The sequence below is a fragment of the Podarcis tiliguerta genome (genome assembly GCF_965153285.1).
Source record: "Podarcis tiliguerta genome assembly, chromosome: 3".
In the NCBI taxonomy this organism is placed as follows: Eukaryota; Metazoa; Chordata; class Lepidosauria; order Squamata; family Lacertidae; genus Podarcis; species Podarcis tiliguerta.
Genome location: NC_139536.1, coordinates 49,299,187 through 49,310,547, shown reverse-complemented (window position 1 = coordinate 49,310,547; position 11,361 = coordinate 49,299,187). Strand labels below are relative to the sequence as shown.

Genomic DNA, 11,361 nt, shown 5'->3' with positions numbered 1-11,361 from the left:
AGATCACCGGCAACAGGCCCCAGAGCCTGGGAAGAGGAGTCGGCCTTTCCCAAGGGGGCCAGTTTCCAACATTCCAGAGTCTATAATTTTGTGAGATAAGGTCTAAATTTACATAGCCAAGTGCTGAGCATCAGATGATAATGCTGCATTGGCATTTATTTTCCTTTTTTAAAAAAAGGAAAATATGGAAGTAGCAACAATGTAAGGTTTTCGGGAGCTATATCACTTAAGGAATCTGAAGTCCTAATCCATGAAAATAATTTGAATAATCTGCTATTCATTTATATTTAGGGATCTGTTCTTCCCAGTTACAAAAGAAGTAGCTACTAAAATGTAGAAAATCACAACTTTAGCACTATCAGTGGTCAAAGGACTGTTTTTGCACCTTCTTCCCATGGATTCCATATATCCTTACACCAATCTATAGATCAATACAGCCCACTTCCACATTAGCAAGTCAGCAGAAAAGAAGAGAAACTACCTGTATGCTTTTACCAACGTATGTATTAATATTAGCTTGGAAGTCTTTACAACAGAAATGGACCTCACACACAAGAAGTTCCACCCTTCATAGATTTTTCATAAATGGTAGCTTGTTTTGTTCAATCCAATAATGCAAGTACAGTACCATTTTTATTAACATAGCTGAAAAACCGTTAGTACAAAATTTTCTCAAAACAGTTTATTGCCATTAGTTTAATTTCATATTGTAACTCCTTCACCTGCTGAGAAAGTTTACTGCCCCCAAAGTTGTTGAACTAAAAAAACTATTCAATGTCCTCAGTACATGGTACTTTACAATTGTTGATAAAAGTAATAAGTGCTATAGGAGGAAGTAACTAGAACATTGTGCTGAAATTTATAATTCTGGTAGACTGGAGTATCCTTCAACACTCTAAAAGCCTTCATTTAAGTCTGCAGTTAAGTTTTGTATTAAATAACATTTAAAAGTTTCTAGTAATAGCTTCATGGGACAATTAAAATGGAATTAGGACACAGACACAACTTGACTATCCACAACATTCAGCATACTTGCAACAAGTGGGACACTTCAGCTCTTAGGGGTGCAGTCTACATACAATAGAGATGTAGAAGTACACAAATTTTGTTCACTAGGCAAACCTGACCACAGACAACAGGATATCCAAGCACTGGATGTAACATTTACAAACAATCCACATGTGAAACTCCTCTGGTACATAGGTCCAAACAATATGGTTGTCAACCTACATAAGACCCACGAAATTATCCCACGTTTCAGACCTAAAATGCTGGAATTTGCAATTCAGGCTCCATGCAAACATTACTTCTGCAGTGTGGATGTCTAGCAGGTCTGAGGCAGGACAGATAATCCTATAAAAATTCTACTTTCCACCTACATGTAGCCAGTGCCACTCTCAGATTTTGTCTGAATCAGCCCATAAACTGTAATGAACTTCTGTTTCCCCCCTTCAGTTTATTTATTGGGGGTGGGGGTGGCGTTAAGACCCAAATATATGGAAGAGCACAGATACAACATTCAAATCAGTCAGCAGTCAGTCAGCAACTACTCTTTTTCAGTCAACATCGTACTGCTGATAGGAGAGCCTGATAATACAATTCAATTATAAAAGCAGTCAGGAATGGGTGCTTCTGAACACAAGCTCTATTTTATGGCAACTACAATGCACTTAAGGAGACAGAACCACCATTCTTGAGTACATGTGTGCCAGGCTGCCAAATACCCATTGTTAAATTCTTAAAATCAAAATGCACAATTTGGTTCAGAGCCTGTTTGTTGCAGCTTGTGAACAATTCTTATCCTCGTGAAAAGTTGTTATGTGTGTATGCTGAACAATTTCATAAATAAATAAATATAAAAATGCAGTATTTGTAAGGCAAGATGTTTGATGCAATGTTTCAAACTGCTAGGTGGTTCTTTTTAAAAGGCAGGCTACCAAATTCAGGGATGGGATGACATTGAACGTTTCCATGAATTTTAATGAAATGGTGATGCAAAAATATTGGACACAGCAACTGTGGATGGCAAAAACATTCATTGATTGTAATCTGTGGAGCACCTTTTCCATTTCCCCCTGTTAAACAGGCACTCAGTTCTTCTTTTCCAGGCTGTGAAGAAGAGAAAAAATAAAAATAAAAAGTTGATTCAAGGAAAAGTCTTCATCCAACAAGGCTTATGAAGAAAACAAGTATGAGATAAAAAAACTGCTTAGTTTATCTCATTAATTGTTACAGCAATTTTTAAAAAGTGTACTCACTTGAATTTAATTAATCGTCCTCCTTGGATAAGTTGTGCGCCTTCATTGGTAAAGTGACAAGCAAACAGCAACCAGTTCCTTGGCTGCACCTTATATGCAAACCGCATGAAAGTCAACGAGTAACAGCAGAGGGCTGTAAAAGTAAAATTAACAAGACTTTAGAGTATTCTGGAACTCTGACTAGGCAGTTCCCTCCATTTCTGCAATTACTATTTCAATTACATTCCAAGTGAACCTCTTTTCACACTGACAATTAGATATATGTATTTCATCATCTTACAATTACTACTGGAGCAGATGCTTTTGTTGAAAATGCTAAGTAATCATTGGGCTGTTTGGGGGGATTTTTTTGCTGCCTATACGTCCTAAAAATTGTACTTCTACAAACCTCAGGGTTCCCCTCAGCATACTGTGATTATCTCCCTCTTTTTCTCAGTGGGTCTATTTTGGCTCCAATTCTCTTGGGACTAACCAAGTTCTTTAAATGACTGCAAGTATCCCACTTGTGTCACATACAGTAGTTCAGAAAATGAGCTATGAATCAAAGAGATGCCATAGGCCTGCGCAACCTCAATTCAGTTCTTCCCTTTGATCAGTAGTTTGTTATTCAGCATTGCCAGGCATGGAAGTGTTTTGGGTTTGTTGCACCTACTCATCATCTGAAAGAAAGTGTCTTTTTGGCATTTAAAAAAAGCTATGAGCATTGTAATATGGAACCCCCTTGTTGAAGCAGTTAAATATTAACTGCTTTTTGTCTTTTGAAGGCTGCAGAATATCTACATTGTTGTATAATTTAGCAGTTCCCTAGAAATACACAAAATAGTTACACAGTGTCTGCGCTCAGAGTTGCTGCCATGTGCAAATAGCGATAGGCAAACCCACGGATGCTGTCACATATTTATAAGCCTCACAGCCTCTTTCAGCAGGACTATATCTATGTCAACTAGCAGCCCCTCCAAGTTCTTTAAATGACTCCAAGAATCCAACTCCTGTCAGATATAGTAGTTCGGAAAATCAGCTAGGAATCAAAGAGATTCCTTAGGCCTGCACAATCTCAGTTAAATTATTCTCTTTGATCGGTAGTTTGCTATTCAGCATTGCTAGGTGTGGAACTGTTCAATAAATACTATTAAATGTAGCTCTTCAAGAAATAGCAATAAATGCAGGTTACACATCTAAGCAAGTTTGCTGACACTTTTAAGAATTAGTTTCATCCCTAGATTAAACATTTTACTACTTACCAAAGGTCATTCGGCCACTGATGATCTCTGGTGATTTCTTCATATCATTAATAGCAGCAATAGGGAGTCCCCAGTTGGCTACTGGCCCCCAGAAGTGCTATAATGGAGATAGTAAGAGGAAAAGATGCTTTACCCACTGCTTCTTCATATTTTTTAAACCAGAATTTCAAGATGTAATGCTGAACAGGAGCCATCTTATTTCTTACACACTAAGAATGTGTTGGTTAAAGTGTCTGTCCTCTCCCAGTGTATTAAATCAAATAAAATGTTTAGCATAGTACATTTAATCTGCAATAGGAGAACAGAAGTATGTATGAAATAACCTTACACTGACAGTCCAATTAAGACAAAGCAAGCATTCTATGTAATTAGATTTTTTTTACCTAAAAGTCATTTCTCAAGTCTAGTGGATTCCCAAAGTTTAGAATAGAAAGAAGAAGTGTACTGTATACTTTCAGGCTTCTCAAAAAGCTTCAAAATTCACATCATGATTCCTGTCACTAAGGTGTTTTTTAAGGGGAAATGTATTTATTTGAACATACATATATATTAAGACTACTTAACAGGATATTCAGGAATTATCAAATACCCATATTTACTGGGAAACCAGCTGAATTAGCATTGCTAATGTAAGAGGTAAGCAGCAAGAATTTTCTGTGTAAGAAAGCACCATCTTTAAAAGCTGCATGAGAGTTGGATTAATTTGGCACTCACTTGGATTTACTAATAATTACTAATAAAGCCTGATTTTTTTGGGGGGGGGGGGAGAGAATTACCAAAGGCTCAGGGACCCTTTTTGCTTCAATATGGAGTTTAATTGTATAGTATTGCTGGCATCAAAGATCATCAGTTCAATAGTTTACTGAAATAACAAATGCTCCCACACACTGCTATTTTGTTGGGGGAGTCACAAACTAATTTTGCAGCCATCAGAGGAGAGGCACAACAGCACAATTGCCTTGAACATACTTCAGAGTGCAGCGACCCCTTCAGCTAGCTGCAGCTACTTGTTGCATTATTAAGCAGTTGCTATATGTACTGGAAAGAGTCATAGCTGAACAATACTGACAATCAATGAATAGCATTCATCCTTTAAAATGAAGTACTTGTACTAATGCACCCCTCTCCTTTTTTGGCAGTGGGAGGCAGACACACCAAATGTCATATACAATTTCAAGAAGCAGGTTATATCTTTAGAAGAAAATGGCTGAACAACAATTCTGTCTACACTAGTATCAAGTGATAAGTTTACTGAGATCTCAGGGTATCTATTTGAATGTGGGCATGATACTAATGGAGCAGAAGAAATAATATTTTATCTAACCCATCTACAGAGAGGAACAGCACATCAACTGTGCAGGCTTGTTCACAACTAAGCAAGAACAGCACAATTACAATTGGCAGAAAGAAAGCAGAGACGGTGCCTTACCGTACTGTGTTATGAGAAGCCATAATGTTTCATCATTTAATTGGTACATGAAAGAGAAAATAAATAGTTATTAGCTTTCATGAAATAAAATTCAGTATGTATATGAGAGATGCCACATATAGTTCTTCACAAAAAAGTCAAAGTACTTTAGTGTGCTCATTTAGCAACAAATCACTAAAATGTGTTTTATATTCTCATGTCTTTGGAAATAAGGAGCCATAACTAATTTTATCTACAAAATATATTCAACATGACATTTTCTAAAGGTTATTGCATTATTTGAGATATCCAACTTTATTCATAGAGACAATAAGTTTATTTAGAGGCATTATATGCATGACTGGGATGTAGTAACAGTATCTTGTTATTTTAACAATGGTTCTGGACATGGCGCCCCCATTTTCAAAATAAATGCTTCTCTCCTGACCTGCAAAGGGGGAAAGAGTAGTAAAAATATGACTGTGAGTTGTCTTCCTCTAGCATAACCATTTAGCTTTAAGGTAGGGCAACAGAAGAGAAAGAAAAAGGACCGTAAAAAATAGCAGAGTCTTGTGTTAAATAAGGGCACAGTGTGAAGACTGAATGCCTGTTTTAAGAGCCATGGGCTACCAGGTTAGAAGGAGCTGCAGCATATGCAGCACTGCCCCAAGCTTCACACCTGAAAAATTAACTTTCAAAGTAAAACAGAAAAATGGGACAGCCACACATGCATTCAGAATGCAGGCCTATATAAACACATCAGAACTAGGGAGGCATACTTTGAATATAGGGACGCGGGTGGCGCTGTGGGTAAAAGCCTCAGCGCCTAGGGCTTGCTGATCGAAAGGTCGGCGGTTCGAATCCCCGCGGCAGGGTGCGCTCCCGTTGCTCGGTCCCAGCGCCTGCCAACCTAGCAGTTCGAAAGCACCCCTGGGGGCAAGTAGATAAATAGGGACCGCTTACTAGCGGGAAGGTAAACGGCGTTCCGTGTGCGACTCTGGCTCGCCAGAGCAGCGATGTCACGCTGGCCACGTGACCCGGAAGTGTCTCCGGACAGCGCTGGCCCCCGGCCTCTTGAGTGAGATGGGCGCACAACCCTAGAGTCTGTCAAGACTGGCCCCTATGGGCAGGGGTACCTTTACCTTTTACTTTGACTATTACTTGGATGGTACAAAAACTCTATTCCTCCTTTTCCCAGGTTAGGTATCTTTGGTCACTATGCCACTCTCTCTTTTGAAAGTTTCATGGTGGTAGAATCTTGGATCCTCTGCCAGTCACATCAAAAGAGCCACCTCACAGATTTGGAGAACGTATATGTCAGGGGTTCAGGAGAAGAGTCGCAGGAGAGGCAGGAAACGGAGAGCGAGGGGGAGGAGTCTGAAGGAAATGTCAGCGACGACAGTAGTCCGAGGTCTCTGAGTCTCTCCAGTGACTCGGAGGATTCACAGAAAGGGGCCCCCATGGTCAGGGCAAGGGGGACACCTCGGGAAGAAGGGGCCAGAGGGGACTCAGAGAGTAACAGCTGGAAATCCGGACCAGCTTCCCCCCCAGAGTGCAGTAGGGGGGAGGAGTCCAAGGCATCGGGATCAGGGAGCGCGCAGGCAGAGGGAGAACGTGAGGCAGGAGTGGCCACACCCTCGTCAGGGAGCGAGGAAACGGTCATCAGGAAAGTTAAACGCGCGCGCGCGCCAAGTTCAAATGTACAGGAGGGCGGCAAGGTGAGCAGCCCGGGTAGGGAGCCAGGTCCTAAAGCCCGCCGAAGAGAGGGGGAGGAGTCAGAGGGGTCAAGCTCTGCGTCAGAAGAGTCCAGGAGGGAAGAGACACCGGGGGGTAGTAAGACCCAGAGGAAGAGAGAGAGAAGGAAGAGGTGGAGTAAGATTAGGGTGTTAAGCTGGTGCACAGGGGGCGGAGATCCAGATAGAGCTTCGCCGGTCTAAAGCTCAGACGTAGAGCTGGGACGCTGAGACTTGTAAATGGACACTATTCTTCAATAAAGACTTTGATACTGTACTACCGGCTAGCGTTGGTCCTTGGTGAGCTGGGACCCGGAGCCAGCTCTGACAGTATATGAGAAGAAGAAAGAACAGGGAAGGACAGGCACCCTCCTCCCTCCTTCTGCACAGTCCCTTCCATGCACATTGAGTTATTGCAGGTCTCCACTTGTTTTAATGAAAGCCAAATCTTTTAAATGATAAAGTTGGCACGCCAAGCAGGTGCCATGGGATTGTAGTTAACTTGCACACTCCTAATTCAGGCTACTATATTCCATTATGCCTGTATCTGCAAATAATTTAAAGGCTTCATTATTCCACGCAACAGTTTCTCTCTCAGCATGATCCGTTAGTCACTGATTTAATGTCTTCATTCTGTCATTCCCCTGACCTTGCGCTCTTGCAAGTCAACATACTTCGTTTACTTTACCCCAGAACGATGATCCTAACTGCCCCTATGAGAAGGTCTTCATTATCTAGGATCTTAGTTTGCCTAAAATTTACACGTGCCTGAATGTTTAAAAAAATTCCCAGTATCAAAATATCTCCTTTCTTCTTTCTCAGGGATCATCATCTGCTTTCTCCTTTAAAAATGCATATTATTTCAGATAAGGATTGCAAAAGAGCTGCATATAAGGTGGTCTTTACATATCCTGCCAGTCACATGGAATCCACTGTCCATGAGATCACTTGCAGCTGCAAGGACATCTAAATAAGCTGGGCATATTGAAAGAATCATCTCACTATCTCCTATTTGGGTTATGTGAGAAGGGAACCCAAACAATTCCAGTGACTAAAGATTCTAGGTTCTTGTTTATGAAGTAAATCTTGCATAGCTCGACAAGGCAAAGGACAGTTCATTGTTCTATAGTCATCTTGCCCATTCTCTCAAGAGGCTCTGACTTTTAAAAAACATTTAATAAGTACACTTTAAATCAACACCACCTTTTCGGCACTAAAATCAATTTGATCACCATAGGCACTCAACAGCATGACCAGGATGGGCTTGGCAACCGTTTATGGAGCAATAATATATCTCTTATCAAACATTACCACCTGAAAGTCTGGGGAATACAGAAATTAGCTGAGCAGAAATGTAGTATTGCAAGCATTTCAAGACATACTCCCAAAAGTCCTTTGTAACCTGCTTGTTCTTCCAAAGTTTAAACTGAGAAGATACACTGGAAGTAGATTGCTTCAGTAAGGAAATCAGTATGGGCATATCTACACCACAATTTCCTCTCTATTGTTTATAAACAGATGTGTACAAAGACAAAAAAGAAGCTCCATGCTAATTCCTTAACTCTTGTCATCATATGGCTCCCTTTGGTTTATGTTTGATGCCTGTCTTGCATATCCTGTTACTTTTTTCACTTCCGCTAGAAGTTAATGTTCATATGTAGGCACACTTCTTTTCAGCTTGGTTTTATAAAAGTGTTATCTGTTGTTGCTGGTTTTATAAAACAATTTAACCATTGTTGCTGCTAGAACAGACTTGTAAGTAGTCACTAACCTACAGTAATCTCCCATGAAAAGAATGAATTGGAGTTCAGTGATCAGATAGGGAAGCGTTACAAAAACTGCTTGCCATCTTCTTGTAAATCATATGCACAATTACTAGCAAAAGTAATTGTGGGCTGTATTTGTAATTACTTTTATGGGCCTATTTGTAAAGCTGTGCTGGCATAGTCATGGAGATTTAATTATACGTTATCTACAATTAAACTTTCTGTATGGCAAAAATGTAAAATTACAGATTGCTACTGTGAGATTTGAAGAGTAACTAAAAATCTGGGGGTGGGGGAGAGGGAAGCAAACCCAACTCAGTTCAAAGTCAGCCCCAACTACAGGAATAAAAATGGAGAGTAAGGAACAAGAGAAAATTGTTTGCAAAAGCATAGATGCAACCCAATAATTCAATGGACTGAAATGAGGTAACCTGTAGTGCAGACAACCTTCGTTTGAAAGTTAAATACTCATTTACTACTAGGTAACCACAGTTTGTACAGCAGACTTTGAAATATATATATATATATATTTAGTAGCTCCAAGATTTAAAAATTGGATAGTCTTGCACCAGAGATCCCTATAGACATACACACGTGTGCATACACACACACACATATAATATATATGTGTGTGTGTGTGTGTGTAAGTTTTTGAACGTAGGCCAGTAGCTGAACTAACATACCAGCTACAGAACAAGTTACCAACAAGACTCACGAGCAACTCGGGGGGGGGGGGGAGAGCCAGTCCCTTTATTCTTTGCAATCTCTTACATGGGCTGATGGAAATAGAATAACCTAACCTAGATGTTTTCCTCCTGCTATTATCATTAGTATATTGGTTTTATAAGGTTTATTTTTTTATTTATCAAAGTAGTTATACACCACTATTCATTAAAAATGTCCAAGCACTTTACAAGGACAGTATATAAACCATACAATTAAAACCATATTGTTGTTGGAATGGCTATGGTAGGTGAACCAGACAGAGCTGGTAAAAGGTGGTAAAAGACAGTAAAAAGTTGTGAGAAGAGCATATATTCTGAATGCTGGCATTAAAATGTATAATTAAATAAAGTACTGATAGGAATGATAAAGCTAGTTCTAGTATATTTTGAATGGAGGCATAAAAATTCATTAAATTAAAGTACTAGCATGTGAATTGGAGTGGTTGTCTTAACTTAAGGAAAACATCATCATCTTTTAAAATTAAACAGATTCTTTGTCTTCTTGATTTCTTACACCCCTGTCTTAAGCAGCAATGTTAAATGACTGGGAAAGATCTGTATATTGTGCAAGCTCTTTCTATCTTGTGCAATATAAGCACAGCATTAGTAAAAACAGATTGGGGTCATCATGGAAATGGGCATAAAGCTCTTCTGCAATCACATCATGTTTATACACGTAGTGTATCATAGTTAACAATTGTATCATAGTTAACAGAACTCAATATTTAACATTAGCATTTAGCAACAAAGCACCCCACCCACAATTAAGCCTATTTCACTTGCATGGAACAAATCAATGTCACTTTAGAACAGTCTTCCTTAAGGCTGTCTTCCTTAAACCACACCCACCTTCCCCAAAGCTGACAACCTATGTGGACATCAGGTGTGAGGCAGGTAGAGGCACAACTGTTTCTCCTGAGAAAGCAAGACTGAGCAGGTCAGCCCACCATCTGATAGGTGATTGACAGATGGGTTGTCCCACCAAACATCATTATGCTATCTGATGACTGGCAGGTGGATGAGACCTGCCTCTTTCAAAGTCTGTGGGGGGAATATATATCTATATAAAAGATCTGATCCACCTGGTCAAAAAGGTTCCCATCTTCGGGTTTACTAGCATTACTGTATTCAGCAGGTGCCGTTGTCATTTCTACAACACTGAGGCTGAAACTGCAGGGCCCGTTCCCCACCCCCACCCCCGGAATATTTACGAGAAGGAAGCCCCTTCCTTACAGCAGCCTAGCCGACATTTAGCTTTCTATATAGACGCATCGGATGCAGGTGCAACAGCAGCAGCGCACCTTTCACCTGAACGGGCGGGCAGGATGCTTCCACCGCGAGCCGGCAAACTCCCCGCGCAGGCCCCGTTCCCAAGGACACCGAATGCCACCCGAGCCTCAAGGGTCACCCTGGGTGTAGGGAGGCCCGATTTCGCCCGTTTGCGGATCAGAGATGCCCATTTTGAACCACACCACGACCACCCAGAGATGGGAGCGCCCGGCAACTCAACGGCAATCCTGACAGGAGACCAGGTAGCAGACACGACACAGAAAGCAAAAGAGAACGAGCTATATTTCTCCCGAGCCAAGCACACACGGACTCGCAGCCGTGACTCCAAGCCCTCCCGCCCGTGTTTCCCCTTTGATGCGGAGACAGAGACTGTGTGAATCCACCCCACCAAACGCGAGACGCGCCCGCAGCTCCTTCCCCTTCCAGGCAGCGGGTGAGCAGCGCCCTGAAGGCCCCGCGAAGGACGGCTCGGCCGCGGGGAGAAAGACCGGCTTCCCCCTCTCGCCCACCTCATGAGGTAGTCCCTGAAGTCCTTGCTGCGCAGGTAGTCCGCGGCCTTGCGGGCCAGCGCCGCCATGGCGGAGGCGAAGGAGCGACGGAGAGAAGGAGGAGAAGAGCCACCCGCGTCGTCGCCTCTGCCGCTTCCAATGACAAGCTCCTCAGGCGCGGAGGGCGAGACTCCTCTTCACGACCGGCTTCTGCTTTACGGTAACGCCTCCGTTTTCATCTCAACCCGGCTGCCCATTGGCGCAAACGGCGGCAGCCCCCTTTCTCCTCTCCAACGAGGTGCCGTAAAGCGCGGGAGGGGCCCCTTGCTTAGAAGTGCCGGAGGCCTTGGCGGGGGGGGGGGGGACTGAATGCCACAACATTTGAAGCCAAATTGGCCTTTCACCTCCCGCCCCCTAGCCGGGCGATGCGTCATGGTGGGCAGGGCTTCTCT

At 42.0% G+C, this 11,361-nt stretch overlaps 1 protein-coding gene across 3 annotated transcripts; it reads right to left on the bottom strand.

Moving 5' to 3' along the window:
* Window positions 1-486: 486 nt before the first annotated feature.
* On the bottom strand, window positions 487-11,361 carry MPC1 (mitochondrial pyruvate carrier 1; the record flags this gene model as incomplete). 3 transcript variants are annotated; one of them, XM_083434325.1, is made up of 4 exons in its annotated part: window positions 10,931-11,361; window positions 3,500-3,596; window positions 2,259-2,391; window positions 487-2,109 (listed from the first exon to the last, which is right to left on the bottom strand). In XM_083434325.1, exons 2-4 carry the CDS (start codon window positions 3,540-3,542, stop codon window positions 2,091-2,093), a joined length of 195 nt encoding a protein of 64 aa, XP_083290451.1. In that variant the 5' UTR covers window positions 3,543-3,596; window positions 10,931-11,361. The 3 variants fall into 3 exon arrangements, with proteins under 3 accessions (XP_083290451.1, XP_083290453.1, XP_083290452.1); XM_083434327.1 differs by lacking the exon at window positions 487-2,109 and having other exon boundaries at window positions 2,255-2,391; window positions 10,927-11,152; XM_083434326.1 differs by lacking the exon at window positions 487-2,109 and having other exon boundaries at window positions 2,255-2,391; window positions 10,931-11,080.